General features: G+C 40.7%; 1 protein-coding gene across 2 annotated transcripts; it reads right to left on the reverse strand.

The window, feature by feature from the left end:
• Positions 1 to 15,085, reverse strand: LOC117292494 (tRNA-splicing endonuclease subunit Sen54-like). Of its 2 annotated transcripts, XM_033774555.1 has the most exons (12): positions 15,057 to 15,085; positions 14,780 to 14,848; positions 10,978 to 11,091; positions 9,788 to 9,940; positions 7,763 to 7,826; positions 7,282 to 7,365; positions 6,182 to 6,277; positions 5,419 to 5,468; positions 3,235 to 4,568; positions 2,919 to 2,979; positions 2,193 to 2,309; positions 1 to 605 (listed from the first exon to the last, which is right to left on the reverse strand). In XM_033774555.1, exons 3-12 carry the CDS (start codon positions 10,992 to 10,994, stop codon positions 452 to 454), a joined length of 2,130 nt encoding a protein of 709 aa, XP_033630446.1. In that variant the 5' UTR covers positions 10,995 to 11,091; positions 14,780 to 14,848; positions 15,057 to 15,085; the 3' UTR covers positions 1 to 451. The 2 variants fall into 2 exon arrangements, with proteins under 2 accessions (XP_033630446.1, XP_033630447.1); XM_033774556.1 differs by lacking the exon at positions 15,057 to 15,085 and having other exon boundaries at positions 14,780 to 14,980.
• Positions 15,086 to 17,138: the final 2,053 nt, after the last annotated feature.

The following is a 17,138-nucleotide window of genomic DNA, read 5'->3' on the forward strand; positions in this document are numbered from 1 at the left end:
TTTTCTTTTTTTTCTGTACCGAAAGTGTATAATGGCTACAGCCATGATTATGTAATACAGTATACATGTATACTGCTTTGAACCAAGATAATGTACCACATTAGTGTGAAGTATTAATTGATAGAATTTTCCTTGAAGACCTGCTCAACGGACCAACTGTCTATCTACCAGCAACAACGTTTATACAAAATACCCAAAACAGCGAACAACGGAACACAAATTGCACAACGCACAATAAACACCAGCAGCTTGCCTACACGAATATCATCATTGAACCAGTAAATTTCAGTTCGGACCTTGACTGATTTTGTTTTCCAAGGTGCGTGTTTTTTTCCCGAGATTATTAAAGATTTGTACGCAATCAGTCTCAGTCGAAGTTGTGAGTAAAGCAACGAATGACAGGTGATCCATCACGAATGATAAGAATCGAGCCAAGCAGATAGGTTTGTTGTTATCCGAGAATAATATCAGTTGTCAGCTCGATCCCTTTGAGTGTATAGAAAGTTATATCACCGTTATCTACAACAGCAACCAGGAGTGTTATGGTACTAGCCTGCTGTAGGAGGCGGGCTAAAGTTAGAAGATCTGGAACAGGGTCGCTCACTCTGTACGGAAAAGAGAAGGAGAAAACATCAGATGACTATTGATAAGTCCCATATTTTGTTTTAAAGAAAATACTGTATAAGGGTTTTACTGTACACCTCTCAGTGCTTTTAAAGTCCTGCAGTATACTACTACATTGTACTACTACATGTAATAAGCCTCAAGAGTATTATTTCAATTCATAAAATGCCTACATTATCAAATTAAGATTAAATATTTATAAGTCTACTTGTTTTTTATATTCCTTTTAAAAAAGAATGCAAGTGCCAGCACGCCTACACTGGTGAATGAACACAAAATCTGATAGTGTTTTGTGACTTCTACTAGCACTATAGTACTACTATTTCTGTGCTACTACTACTACTACTACTACTATATACTTTTATAGCGCACTTATACTCTGATTTTAAGCACTACTGTGCTATTGTCCTTGCAAACTGTTAAAACCAGGGTAACATCACCAAGAATGATAAAGATACAAAATATGAAAATAATACATTCACAAGAGCAGATATTATAAAATGAGAAACAGCGGCAAAAATACAAGGATACAAAATTACAAAAAGAATACATATTCACAGAAAGAATGTATTTTCACAGAAGCAGATATTACACACGTATAACATGAGTAACAGTGCCCCCAAAATACAAAATAACACAAAGAATACATTCACAGAAGCAGATATAATAACACGAGAAAGGCAATCACAAAAGATGACAGAAATCAACAAGTTGCAGATTGGGGTTTATCACAGATATTTGAACAAGTGTGTTTTCAACAAGGATTTAAATAATGGCGAAATTCCCACTCTATGACCAATGTCATGGAGATGGTAATCAATCATTACATTGTGCATCTGGGAGCAATGTTTGTTGGGAGAGGGTTGGCAGAGCCCCTCGCCCCTCCCCCCACACACATACTCAGAGTCATAGCCCCCCCCCCCTACTGCCATCCCAAAACATGATTGAAAAATGCACAGATCAATTCAACTTTCATGTATTTCCAATTCATTTAGGTAAACAAAACACAAGGTAGTGAGTAATGAATAATATTTTACAAGCAAATACAGTAATTATAACACAGTGAAGTAATACAATATGAAACAAACATTAACAAGCAAAGGCAATCATATAAAAACCAATAAAAACACATGGTGATGGAGTTGGAGGGGGCCAATAATAAGCAAAGCTTGTCGAGTACAGACCACCCCCCCCCCCAACGAAGAAAGCAATACCACCATTCTATTAGGCAGTGAATGGTTTGATACATTCAAATGGAAAAAAATGTGTCTTTGCTCCTGCTTCTCACCCCCAACCAGATGGCAGTGTCCGGTTACGCCATTGCTGGTGAGCACACAATCTTGCTTAACACAGAAAAATCCCGCTAAGCAGAATAAAATTACCAGGCAAAATAGCATGTTGTGATTGTGTAAGCACAATATTATTAATATTATATTGTGTATGGCTGATCCTTGCTTCATAGAAGACAAAACTTGCAAAGCCTATTCTGCTTAGCAGCACAACGAAACCGGGCCCATTAATTTTGGTTTGAAAGGAGAACCTACATGTATATTTCTTATGAAACCTACCTTGCAACTACGACATGAAACTTTGGCCTGCCTGGCTGAGTCTTCTTGAAGGTTGGACTGGGATGGAAAACGTCAAATGCTAGCTTGACATTATTAGAGCCCTGTGTAGGGGACAACCTAAACATGGACATAGACAGAGAGAGAGTGAGTGAGGGGCCTGCAATTATAATGCAGGTATGAGACTGTTTGAGAAAGAGAGGTTCTGAAAATTAGAAAACCAGACCTTATTTTCATTTTATTTTATGCAAGTCGCCAGACACAATAATTTTTTCGATATAGGGTTTGGTATAGGGTTTGGTATAATCAACCCAAAGCCTGGCTGGTAGAGCAGAAAGCACTACCTCCCCAATTTTACAGAGCAAGTGTCACGAGTGGAATTCAAGCCCACGCTCTATTTATCAAACACCAGAGCTTGAATCCGGTGCCTTCCGCTCGGCCATGACACGCACAATTTATCAGAAGAAGTCTATAGATATCACTTCAAATAGAATTTAAAGATTTTGTAATAACACGAGCCATGTCTCTCAACCTTGAGATAGTGAGTTCACATCTGACGAGAAAATCTGAAGGCAAAGTGATGTCATGTTCACTGTAACCATTTAGCAATTAAGAATGCCCACTGACCGGGATCAAGCAGGTTTATAACGGCTGCTTGTGCCAAAAAATAAGTATTAAAATTAGTAGAGAGGGTCAGAAGAATGTAACGGAAGGATGATAAAAACTCACCTTGTATGTTCTGATGTCATGTAGGAACTTGAGATAACCTGTAGTTTATTAAGTATATTGCCTGTAGAAACAAATGATGAAATCAAATAGTTTCAATAAATTTATCTCGTATCAAGCCATTGGAACACTGTTAAGGGAGAACACTGATAATAAGCAATCAATCCGACAGTAAAAGCCACGTAAAATATAAAGATCCCGAACAAATTACCCTAAGAACCTACCAGAAAAATATTTCAAAATGACACCAGTAAAAAATGATAAAAGGAGAATACACAAAATACCAAGTCATTGGTCAACAATCCAAGGTAACACTAACCTGTGTAAGTTGCATCACCCGGCCGTACTAAGGGCTTGACATCTCCACGCCAGAGATGATCAACAGGGCTATCAAAGATGTCTTGATCAGCTCTCCGGGCTGTCTCCTCCATCGACAACATCTTCTTGTATTCACTCCAGTTGGTTGGAGCTCTTCCTTTGTTCAGGTGTGCGTTGTTTCCTTTATCCCCCGCGTTGCATCTGGTCTTTCCCTTAGAGGAGCAATCCTTCAGCATCTCACCGGAGGTGGCGATCATGTTAGCGGAAGTGTTCAACAGGTTCTGAGATGTCTTCATGAGTTGCTCTGCCTTCTCGTTCTCCGTTGAGCACTGATCATGCCTTCTTGAAGCCCTGGATCTACTCCTTTCCCATGGGTTCTCATGCTCAATCGGCTTATCTGCAAAGTTGGGAAGCTTGATCGTCTGGAAGTTCCAGCTGGAGTATGGACTTGAGATAGGATCATTGTCTGCATTATCAATCAATGATGGCAAGAAGGTGTCCAGGACATCATCGATATTAACGGAGGTACCTGACGGGTAGGATGTGCCGAGATCAGAGCTCTCCCAGTGTGCGTTGGCAGGTTTGATCAGTTTGTCAAAGTTCTCCTTCTCCACCTGGTAGTTGATCCGCTTCAAGCTTGAAAAATCACACTTGGTCGGGGAATCTTCCGACGAAGGCGGCCTGTTTATGACCTTTGCGCTGTCCAAACTCCCATCTTTGATGCTATCCGAGAAGATCACAAGGTCCTTTTCAATTTCAAGTTTGACTCTTTTCGTGGGACGTCTTAGAAGACTATCTCCATCTGTTTCTGATTCTGTTCCGCTGGTACTAGTCTCCAAGCTCCTCTTCAAGGGGTTCATATCATTTTCATTAGACTGCATGAATCTCTTATGATAATTCAATAGGTTAACTGAAGCACCGTACACAAGCGGTTCTGGTTTGACAGGCTGCACCAATACAGGACTGTCAGAGTACAAGGAACTTTCATCGCCAGACGATGGCAAGTTGTTGACGATGCTGCTGGTTTCAGAGCCGGGCAGGAGCGGGTTAGACCGGCAGGTCATTGGATCCCCTGTGACCGCCTGGTCGTTGGAAGCTCTGCTCGAGACACCGGCAAAACTGATACTACTCGTGTCGTTGCTGGTCTGCTGACCATCAGGCAGAGACGTGTTTGATGACGTGTCGCCATAGCGACCCATCTCACCGCTTTTGATATCCGTCTCGTTATCATCCCCCATCTGCTGGAACCAGCCCTGGACTTTGCGGTAGACTTTCTTCTGATTGTGACGATACTGATGGAGCTGGATTCTGTACTCATAGTCAGTGATGTCATTTCTATAGGGACAACAAACATTTTATCAAACTTGGGCAATTTTCTTTAAATTTTTACACTTGGGACCTACAAACGTCTCATCTGAAGGACGCAGTAATAATGCCTCAGTGTCTTGCTCAAGCACACAAGTGTCATGAACCCGCACTCTGTTGATCAGAAAGCAGGACCTGAGTCCAGTGTCCTTATCGGCATAACCACAACAAACCACAATGAAAACCCCTTAATGGGAAAAAGTGGATAGTAAAGTGGGCTATAGACCGTATTGAATAACACCTTTTTGCTATGAAAAGTCTATGAAAAATCTTGTAGGGCAAACCGTATGCGTGCCAAACGCATTCACCATGCAGCTCCCAACATTCCTGGTTCGATTTCTACGGCACATGCAAGCACACACGCACGCACACGCTCACAGACACCATCTTGTAGGTCAGATATTTGAACGGTGACGTCATATTCAATACGGTCTCGGAAGAATTCCGCAATCATTCTACACGAAGCCTGCAATTTAATCTTTTATAAGAAAAGGCCACATGCATGTTGCAACACTTCCAGTGAAGATTTGAAAGTCTGTTGGAAGGTTTTGAAGGGGCGGGTATCAAGGCCAAGACTGGGGCAATGGGAGACTTTCTGGGACGATAGAGGGCAGCAGACTTACCGGGTAAATCCATTGTTCTCAGAATTATGCGCATGTTCAGAACTACAGAAACAATGGAAATTTACCCGGTATGTCTGCTGCCACCTAGTGTTAGAAAGTCTCCTATAGCGGCCATGGCCTACATGTAATTCTGGGGCCTGCAAACAAAATAAAATTGATCTGTTTACGATAACAAATATTCAAGTGTAGTCACTTACTCTCTGTGCCTAGTTGTTATGTAGCCCAAGCGCATCAGATGGCAATACACCTGCAAAAATACATTTGCAAATTCAACTGGATTTTCTAAATATTTTGCCAACATTTTAATTTCATAAAGTAGCGATACTAAATCTTGGCAAGCCATTTGTCGTCATCCAAATCTTTAAGAACATTTTGTAACACATCATATAATGTTCCACTCACAAGGTTTCTATCAAATGCCAAACTTCCAGGATCCTACAGAAATCTCAATATGAGAACTCAACACACTTGAGCTTTTGCAAGGAAAAACTCCACAGTTTATACTTGCCTTGTTTACAAAATGTTTTGCCTAGTGCATTCCAGGTCAACTCATGGCAAGCAAGACATTACACTGATCCACCTAGCAAATTTACATTTTTATGTTACAATGACCACATAAAGATCAAGAATTGTCAAAAATAAAATTAAAATAAAAAACAAATTTTGTGATGTTTTAAAAAATTTGTAAATACTAGTTGCTTATATCTCATCAAAAATGTAAGATTTAATTTTCTTCCATTGATCTGTGTACAATTTTTGCCTGTTGTGAAGTCCAGGCTCTGATGTAAACCTGTGCCTAGTTTCATAGTTCGGCTTACTGCTCACCCCAACCTCACCCCAACCCCGGGCCTCACCCTTAATTCCCAACCTCACCCAAACCTTCCAGTCTCACCCTCAACCACCTGGCCTCACCCCTAACCCCCAACCTCACTAAACTGAATTGACACCCACGCATCATACCTGGTAATGTTCCAGTGAGAAGTGTTCTGGGATCATGAGCTCATACGCCTCTTGCTGTGTCAAAGGAACACCATGGTGCATAAGCTCCATACAATTCTGTCACACAGATTAAGGAAGAAGAACCTCAATTAAAGGACCTTGACACAATTAGCAATTACTCAAAATAAATATTAGCAGTAAAACTTATCTGGCAATAGCAATGGACAGCTGTTGATAATATAAAACACATTGTGAGAACGGCTCCCTCTGAGGTTACACAGTTTTTTATGAGGTAATTTCTATATGAAACCAAGAACTAATCTCGGAAACCCTGCAAAACATACTCCAGGCCTGTGAGCAGGTCATAAAAAAAAAGCGGACAATTGTTGTCCAGATTTTGGGCCAGCACTACGAACGTAATAAAAGGCTTTATAAATTAATTAAAAACTGAAGCGTAGACAACACATTCACAGAAACAAAGGCCACAATTCTTACATGTAACAATGTGTTGTGCATCCTCATTTCAAGATATTTTTGTAGCATTCCTTTAGGAATAAATCCACGAGCGCGATGAGTCCTCGTCGTCGACTGCCATAATTTTTACTTGTCGCAAAAAAATACACACAGCAAACACAACATACGTACACGTCGCGTTGGGGAAAACCATGTGTGCCTAATCTTGTCTCAAGGTGTTGGCTTTTTAGTAAAGCGCCCTCTATTGGTGCAATGGAACAATGACATTGAAGTACATGTAAAATAGACATCGCACTAAACGAAAAATTAACAACATCGGCTCCAATGAAAGACCAACACGGAGCATTTTACTGGTTCTAGCCCCCCGACTCACTTGTCAAAATCAAATTGCAATTAAAGTGCTTCCCAATTCCAGGTGCGTGCTGCTTGACGATCTACTTCGGATGTAAAAAAAAGAAGGTAAAAGCGGAACGGGAAAAAAGCGGAGCCCGCAAGGAAAACAAGGAACACGAAAAAAGCGGAACCCAATAAAAAATGCGAACTGGGAAAATTAAAAAGAGCGGAAATCCGCTTTAAAGCGGAGATTTTACAGGCCTGATAGTCACACACCAAAAAAAATCCTTCAGGAGAACCTCATTTGACCTTACCATTTCCAGAAGGAATAAACCTTCCTCCGCATACACATATTTCTTCCCACCCGAGTGGTAACCCATAGTTTGCCAGAATTTGCCCTGCAGAGGAGGAAAATATATCCAATTAGTTTAAGGTTCTTTAAAATATTATGTCATTTACTTTTTTTAAGAGAAAAGAGAAAAATGGGCGATGATTTTAGCCAAATCCCCAAGAAAAAAAAGAGAGAGAAAAAAGCAGGTTCATGGCTCTTGATCCATCTTCGATTATCTATTCTCAACAACCAAAACCTCTTGTTAATGTGGGATGTTGCAATTAAATAACGGTCAAGTTATATAATCAGTCTAACATCGTCACATTATTTTGTGTCTGCAGGGTAAGGAAGCCAAGGCAGACACAGTGGGGAGTTCTGCCCTGGGGCAAGTCTGCACATTCGTCAATTTCAGATCATCTTAAATAACAAAGAATTTATTTTGTTTGTAATAAACCTTGTTTTACCTTTTCAACTTTGACCTCGACCAGCTCTTTACAAGTGTTCCATTCTCCGACTGCCAGGTTTCCGCTGAAAGAGAATCCACATTCAAATTGATCCAGTTAACTAAACTGTAAGAAATTCAACATCAAACTTACTCCCTGCCACTTGTTGCCCTTAATGATTTATTCAGAAATGCAATTGCACAAAAACAAAATGGCCAACCACACTTAACTTTGTACAGCTAAGCACAGAATTGTGGTTAAGCAAAACAAGACTATCCTTGCCAGAATAAGACTACCAGCTAAAATAGAAAGTCCAACATACCATTTGTGACTGGTATCCTGCTTTATATTTGCATTGCAGACTTTTACTAAGCAATTAGTTTCTGCTTAAAGCAGCTATAACATTGGGCCCGTGTAAGCAGCTCCGTGAAATTGAAACCAGCCTTAGCTCAAGAGTTGCATACCATGACCAAATAAAAAAAATCCTGTCAGCATAAAAATATTGCCGAGCACGGAAAAATCTTGCACAGAGGACACAGCTAACCGGCCAAAACTCAATAAAGTTTAAATTTTTTTACTTAGCAATAAAAAGTATGAAAAAATATCACAGGCATGTTACTCGGGTGGGATTCGAACCCACGACCCTTGCAATTCTAGAGCAGTGTCTTACCAACTAGACTACCGAGGTTGCCCGGCAGCTAGAGGCAGTTCGAATCCTATGTTTTGGCAGCGGGTACCGCAACGATATAATAGATGTTAAATTTGCATCGGGGATAAAGAATATTAATTTTGGTTTTTACCCATACACCGATGTGTGTTAGCACTGTATACTCAGTACTTTCCCGAGTCCTGTGAAAAAATATCACAGGCATGTTACTCGGGTGGGATTCGAACCCACGACCCTTGCAATTCTAGAGCAGTGTCTTACCAACTAGACTACCGAGGTTGCCCGGCAGCTAGAGGCAGTTCGAATCTAGGCAACCTCGGTAGTCTAGTTGGTAAGACACTGCTCTAGAATTGCAAGGGTCGTGGGTTCGAATCCCACCCGAGTAACATGCCTGTGATATTTTTTCACAGGACTCGGGAAAGTACTGAGTATACAGTGCTAACACACATCGGTGTATGGGTAAAAACCAAAATTAATATTCTTTATCCCCGATGCAAATTTAACATCTATTATATCGTTGCGGTACCCGCTGCCAAAACATAGGATTCGAACTGCCTCTAGCTGCCGGGCAACCTCGGTAGTCTAGTTGGTAAGACACTGCTCTAGAATTGCAAGGGTCGTGGGTTCGAATCCCACCCGAGTAACATGCCTGTGATATTTTTTCACAGGACTCGGGAAAGTACTGAGTATACAGTGCTAACACACATCGGTGTATGGGTAAAAACCAAAATTAATATTCTTTATCCCCGATGCAAATTTAACATCTATTATATCGTTGCGGTACCCGCTGCCAAAACATAGGATTCGAACTGCCTCTAGCTGCCGGGCAACCTCGGTAGTCTAGTTGGTAAGACACTGCTCTAGAATTGCAAGGGTCGTGGGTTCGAATCCCACCCGAGTAACATGCCTGTGATATTTTTTCACAGGACTCGGGAAAGTACTGAGTATACAGTGCTAACACACATCGGTGTATGGGTAAAAACCAAAATTAATATTCTTTATCCCCGATGCAAATTTAACATCTATTATATCGTTGCGGTACCCGCTGCCAAAACATAGGATTCGAACTGCCTCTAGCTGCCGGGCAACCTCGGTAGTCTAGTTGGTAAGACACTGCTCTAGAATTGCAAGGGTCGTGGGTTCGAATCCCACCCGAGTAACATGCCTGTGATATTTTTTCACAGGACTCGGGAAAGTACTGAGTATACAGTGCTAACACACATCGGTGTATGGGTAAAAACCAAAATTAATATTCTTTATCCCCGATGCAAATTTAACATCTATTATAATAAAAAGTATGTTTCTAAGCAGTAATTTCTGCCTAAAAGCTGTATGAAATTGGGCATTGTGTAGCAAAATAGTCTTTCTCAAGTACTCACAGCTTAGTGACTCTCTTTTCTTGAAGTAACCCATCCTGTTGCTGATAAACTCTCTTCAGTTTCTCCAGATCTGTAACACGGAGTCTGTTCTCTTTATGGGCTCGCCGAGGGAGCCAGGTGTTAACGTGCCTGTAGCTCAGTAGCTCCTCTGCACTGTACGGCAAACGGAAAAGGAACAAGGGATCTTCTTAACCACGAATGTCACTCAATACTCTTTGAAGTGTTCCGCCCACAGTGGTCAGTGTCAGAAAAAATTGCTCCAACACTCGGAATTCCCCAAAACTACCACTGGGAAAATTTTCTCTATTTCCAAACACCACACATAATGTTCTGTACCTTATTCCATAGCAATGATATATACAATAGAAAAACTACACAACTGACTTAAAACAATGCTTTTCCGTCCATTTTTTCCCCCATGGTGGTAAAGTCCTTCATTCAATTTTATGCACACGGCTCACTACAATGTACATGTACATGTATGTAGGGTTTGCCCTTAACTCTTTCAGTGAGTAGCCGGCAGGACCAGTTGGCTTGTCATGCCACACGCCTATCATCTTGTTCACTTGTGCATAGTTTAAAATGTTTTTTGAAAGCAGGCCTATAAGCTTCGTTTTTTGTGGGGCAAGGGCACCATTTTCTTCCAGTTGAAGGGCACCTTAGGAGGACATTGTAAATTTCTACTGTAGCATTGAAAAGGTTACCAATGCAAAGACCAGGGGGCATGGAGGCAATCACCTTTGTTTGCCTCCACGAAGTATCACGCCTGAAACAGACTGGTCCTCATGTGTTTTAACTGGCAATGCCCCGTCTTGCCCTACTGCCACCTCGCTGGTTATGCAAGTTGCCATTACCTTTCTCTTTTTCGACACCACTAACCAAAAATGGTCTCAATCAGTGAGTAAATAAGCACAATTTGAGATGGATTTCCAAACAAAAGAGCCCTTGGCCAGTGGCCTAAAATAACATGCATGCCACGAAGGCAATGACCTCTGTTGCCCCTGGTCTTGGCCTTGGTGTCCCTTTGAAAGATTCCCATCAACTTCTAAGATTTTCCAATGAAAGTGCCCTTTTCAAAGTTAAAATGGCCTTGCCCTTTCAACATGTTCAAAGATGAAATTCCAGGTCTGGAGCACCCCCAGCCCCCAAATCCCCTCAACAAATTAAGAGCAAATCAAACAAAAACTTACCTTAGTACATCTGCCATATTGAAAATGAGTTTAGTATCTTCACATGAAGATCAGTGTCACCTTTAGCTCAGGTTCACGCTGTGAAAACCTCTTTTTATCAAGCGAGCTCCTTGCCTTTTGACAGCAATCAAAGGCAATTTTAAAGAAAGGAAAGTAGTCGAATGTTTCTGGTTACTAAACCCCTCCCAGAAAAAAAATTTGGAAGCCATGGTGTCCCCCAAAAAAACCAAAGGGAAAGAAAATACTCTTGTGTTTGGTTTAGTCAAACTATTGCCATTCGTTTGATTTTTTTGTGGTTGCTCATTACTGACCCCCTCCCCCACCTCAAAAAAATAATAAATAAATAAATAATAAAAAAAATCAAATTTTCACACAACATGCAAGTCAATGAAATGATCACAAATAGCATTCAAATGTATTTTGAGAAATGTAGTTGCAACTATGGTAACCCTCCACCCTCCCTCCCCAATGTCGGGAGAATGAAGGGTTAGATTATTGCAAATTCAGGATGGATAGTTTATGTTAAGAAACAATAACCCCTTTCTCTATAGGCTCACAAATGGTTTTCTGGGATATAGTGTTGGATGACAACATTTAACACAAATTTGCTGAAAAACATTTTTTTTATATACAATATTGGCCTAAATAAACAAAATTTACAATAACAACACGCATAAATCAGTACAAAATTATAAAGAACAATAGACAATTTGTAGTTGGTAGGCCCTACAATGTACACAGAGGGCACTAAAGGAGGTTAATGTGTGCAAGTGTTTACGCAAAAAGAACATCTATTGATGATCATCTAAACTTGATCTGCCTTCTTCGGCCGCGGTGAGTGTGACATCTTGCATGGGGTCTATTTTTAGTGACGTACAACAAAAATACAATCAATTTTGTTGATGTTGATAAATCGAATCAAAAAATTTGTTCTTTCCTTTTTAAATTTATAGTTAGTTTGTTATAATGTGTGACTAAATGCCAAACAGAATAACTGAAACTGATGGCTGGTCGATTTTGGCATCCCCAAAATCGGTGTCAAAATCCGCTAAACCACACAACAGTAGAGCGCTGTTTCGCATACACATACAGATACTGATACGCCGACACTTTGTGTGTTCACGTGACGCGTATCCGCGACTACCGTATTTTGTACACACGTTACGAACGGATACAGGAGCTCATCCATACACATCGTCGAAAACGGATAAGTAAACAGGACTGTTTTGCAGACTTTTAGTTGTCTTTTTCTCACGGACTTTCACTGGTATTGGAAAAACACTCACGATAGAATGGGAGCGCCCTCAACTCAATGACACATACCTAAATTTTGCGAAACATAATCCGTATCGGGTCCTACTAAAAGCCGACAACTCGCCGACAACGCCGACAACTCGCCAGAGCGCCGACAACTCGCCGACAACAAGTTGCAGACACCTTAAAAACAGCAAACAAACCAACGGTTTATTAAAACTATGTGCACTATTTTATATTAACATAAATACAACGGCTTTGCTTCACGAAAAGTCGTAGTTTTTTACCCGGAAAAAAAGCGAACTTCCGCGGAGCACGGTTGGACGCCATCTTGGCCTACAACCCGTGTTGCGACCATTCCATTATGGTACAGGGGTGACACAAGATCGGGGTGGGGGGGGGGGAGAGAACAGTGCGCGGGCGGGTGGGGTTGGCATTGGCCCGGTTTTATGGTAACTAGATTTATCCTCGCCTCATTCGTGACATGATTAAGATTGGGATGTTGATGATTATTATTAACAATAAAAAAACTTAGCCTACATCCAGTATGTGAAATTTATTTTATTAATTTTACATCCAATTTGTGAAATTTATTTTATTAATGTTATCAATTTTTCAGAGTCACAGAAAAATAATAGGAGACAAGAAAATTGCATGTGAAGAGCAGCATAAAAACGGTAAACTTTATGATTACTGCTGATCTTCCGATAAAACTTCTGAAATAAATTAAACAATACTTCAACTAACAGAGAAATATCCATCTTAAAAAAAAAAAAAAAAATACATAAAAATAAAATAAATAATGATGCTCGGTAAGGTAGACCAGTTTGTTGAAAATTGCATGCACGTTTCCCAGCACAAGTAATTCAATATTTTTTTAACGTGAAAACATTCTTGTTGGTTTTACATTTCACGCAATGGAGGTATAAACACTTTTAAAATTATTTTAGGATATTACCATTCGACGTATATATTGTCAACCCACATTGGTGTGTATTTTTCCGTTCCCTCACGGACCAAATACAACCTATGTCCTCCTATATTTACTCAACTCACATTTCTTAAAAAGAACTCGCTATTGGCAGACTTCATCAGCTTTCCAGAAATGAATACCGCAAGTCATGCACTAATTAATACCTTGTGGTTCCTAGTTTAATTTTAAAAAGTGAGGGCCGGCAGTCACATAACCCCAAAACTCAAGTTAACGGGTCTTATAATAGTTGTAAAAATATCCAGCTTATACCTTTTTTGCTATAATCTTGTTACTGTGACGTCCGTTCCTATAACTACTGACAAATATTTGATACAACTTTCAAGTTTGAACACAATAATTAATATAAAAATGTAAAGAACATCTATTTCCAATTCATTGATGTCCGTCCCTCACGCATAAAGAAAGCCGTTTTAAAATCGTTTGAAACTTAGCATTGGTGGAAATACGATATGCAAAGGTTTTCATGTGATGGCTAAATCTAATTGTTGAATTTGATTACGCTCCATGTAACTAATTTGCTTCTATTTTTGATTAGAAAAAAAAATATTCAATTATAATAAAACAATTACAAAATTAATTTGAGTGGATTTTCAAGTGTATCTTGTATGTGCCTCCAGGACTTGTATGTATGTGTTTTCACAGGACGCCCGCCCTCTGTTGTTATGGAAGTGCTAATTCATCTCACCCCTGTACCATAATGGAATGGTCGCAACACGGGTTGTAGGCCAAGATGGCGTCCAACCGTGCTCCGCGGAAGTTCGCTTTTTTTCCGGGTAAAAAACTACGACTTTTCGTGAAGTAAAGCCGTTGTATTTATGTTAATATAAAATAGTGCACATAGTTTTAATAAACCGTTGGTTTGTTTGCTGTTTTTAAGGTGTCTGCAACTTGTTGTCGGCGAGTTGTCGGCGCTCTGGCGAGTTGTCGGCGTTGTCGGCGAGTTGTCGGCTTTTAGTAGGACCGTCCGTATCTGTATCTGTATCGGGATGCTTGCGATACTTCTCTAGTGCCAGTGCCAGAGGCTAAAGGGCTAGGCTACGCCCATTTCCTAGTTTGCAAGTCAAAGCCTACGTTTTTGGCGTGCAAACTAGGAAATGGGCGGAGCCTAGCCGCTTAGCCTGGCAAGCCTACGTTTTAACATGCAGAATAAAGGTATGTGTCATTGAGTTGAGGGCGCACCCAGTCTATCATCATGAGTGTTTTTCCGACTGCATTTTCTCAACGTTTACGGTGGGCAGCGGAAGAGGAACAAAATTATTACGTCAAGCAACAGACTGTGGTAGTCATTATGATAAATAAAGAATGTATTTGTTCGATTGGGTAAAAAGAGGGATAACTTTCCGTATGGCGCCACCACCTTTTCACTCATTTTTACAAAAAGGGATATCTCATTAGTCATTGCGGTAAATTAGATACTAATTTACTATATTATTTCATATCGAATGAAAAAGTGGTGGCGCCATACGGAAACTTTTCCAAAAAGAGTGAGAAAAGGTACATCTTGGATTTGATATTGAGACAGAAATCAACAGAGAAAACTGTCAAAGTACTCACCTCGGTCTCAGCTCAGCACATCCGAACAATCAATCCCAGCTGTGAGTGCGAACTGAAAGACCCAATAGGCTATAAAAAACAACAAAACAGTTTTTAGTGAAAACAATTTTGTCTAGCATGGTTGGTGACGTTCAAATGTCTCTACAACTATGGAATACCTATAGTTTCACATCGATAGCTTGACAATGACACGTTCTTGACCACCTTATGTCACACACACGTTACATACAGCTAAGCAAAAGGTTAAGAAAATAAAAATAATGGAAATTCTACTCACGTGTTCGTCCACACCGCAGACGACCTGCGATGTATTTATGTACACATGTTATAAAAAGTGCGTATTATTCACATGCGGCGACACGTGAGGCCCCAAAGAAAAATAATCTTGTTGCTTATTTACATTTCTGCACCATTTTTGTCGAAGGGCATTTATGTCGGTACACTACACGCGTAGAAACATGGTACACAGCCAAACTAAGTGAAATCAACTCTAGATACTAAAACGATACGTACAAATTTATATGTGTTTTGGTGTTTTATCTATTAGATGGAATCAAAAGTCTGAAATTATCAAATTAATTTGTGTCACAATATATTGTGACTTAATTGGCAAGAAACACAATAATTTCTTTTTCCACGCTATTTTTAGACTTCTTTCCAAGTCTCATGTTTCCGTTTTGTAATAACTATGGAAATTACATTTCCCCCCTTTTTCTGATATTGTTAATATTCCAAGTATAGTGGAAATAGGTCGCTCTTCTGGTCACTCAAAGCATGGAGGTAGAATGCTCAAACTTTTCAAAGCATCTCAAAGTCCCTCGGAGCTCGGAGAGGGTAAGGAGGGGGACCTCCACTACTAGTTACCTCATTGCATGTGTGTGCATGTTAGTTTATCCCACGTGACCGTGTTTCATCATCATCATCATCATCATCATCATCATGTCGAGCGCCATCTAGAAGCTCGAGCCTGCCCAGTGATTTTTCTCCAGATGTTCCGGTCCAGCATGCAGGAGCGAAGTTCCTCAGCGCTGGTCAAGCCGGTGTCTCGTTTTAGTGTGTCTACAAAGGAGAGACATCTTCTCCCACGCGAGGCCTTGCCTTGGGTGGGCTCCCAGAGGATGGTTGGGCAAGCGGCAAGCTCCGAGTGGCGGACACAGTGCCCAGCGAGCTTGAGTCGGCGTTCACGGATCTTCTCTGTGGCCTTTGGCCAGCCAGCATACAGGTTGGAGTTTCTCATGTGGTCCTGCCAGGGGATGTTTAGGGCCATACGCTGCATCCTGGTGTAGCAGCCATCCAGAGACTTCTCCATACTGGTGGTGAGGGTCCAGGTCTCAGCTCCGTATAGTAGCACTGACTCCACTGTTGCGACAAATAGTGATCTTTTTCAGCCAACCAGAATACAGAAAAAGCAAGAGGTGTGTTATAATAAACAATAAAAAACGGTGTCCTGGGAAATATTATGTCCCCGGAGATTCTGTGACCCCCCCCCCCCCATCCCACCTCTCCGCCCCTCCATGGACTCTGAGGGAAGAAAGTCGGTTCAAAAGAGGGCGCACTATATATTATTAGCTATATTATTATTATTTTTTTTTTTTGGGGGGGGGTTAGTGGGTGGGCACAGAATTTTCTTCCACAAGGGTATTTCAAAAACTAAAGTATGCTGGCAAACAAAAATTACAGTGTTTGTTTTCCCACTTGACGCTGGAGTCCTTTTGCTAAAAACTGGGGTTGTATCATTTGCAGTGAAGACATATCCGGGTCATGTCCTTTTTGAGTAATTTGAATAATATGAGATAAGCAATTTAATCACCAATGGGTGAATGATTCGTATGCTGGACTTCCGAACCCCTGGATGGATGAGACGGCCTGCAAAAGGTAGACTTGACTCAAATCCCAATTAATCCCGTGCCATCGCTTGAAAACTGCTCTGCATCCCCCCCCCCCATCCCAAACCTGTTCCGCACGCGGGACCACTAATAGCTATAATGGACCTCTCGCACGAGAACGTTGAATAAAATCTATGCAAAAGGCAACCTGTCGGGGGGGGGGTGGGTGTCAGACAAGTCCCCTCGATTGGATTATTTGAATGAGAGGATGAAAACATTGCCATCCGCTGTGATGTGATAGGTTTAAAGGAAGTGGACACTATTGGTAATTGTCAAAGACTAGCCTTCACAGTTGGTGTATCTCAGTATATGCATAAAATAACAAACCTGTGAAAATTTGAGCTCAATCGGTCATCGAAATTGCGAGATAATAATGAAAGAAAAAAAAAATACTCTTGTCACACGAAGTTGTGTGCGTTTAAGGTCTCGAAATCAAATTCGTGGAAAATTACTTCTTTCTCGAAAACTATGGC

The sequence above is a fragment of the Asterias rubens genome, chromosome 7 (genome assembly GCF_902459465.1).
Source record: "Asterias rubens chromosome 7, eAstRub1.3, whole genome shotgun sequence".
Taxonomy (NCBI): Eukaryota; Metazoa; Echinodermata; class Asteroidea; order Forcipulatida; family Asteriidae; genus Asterias; species Asterias rubens.

What these genes read in the sequence shown, in the direction of transcription:
- LOC117292494 (XM_033774555.1), bottom strand. An exon ending in TCGAGGTCAAAGTTGAAAAG is followed by an intron (nt 7,366 to 7,762) that starts GTAAAACAAGGT and finishes CCTCCTCTGCAG; the next exon opens with GGCAAATTCTGGCAAACTAT. An exon ending in ATGACATCAGAACATACAAG is followed by an intron (nt 2,310 to 2,918) that starts GTGAGTTTTTAT and finishes GTCCATGTTTAG; the next exon opens with GTTGTCCCCTACACAGGGCT.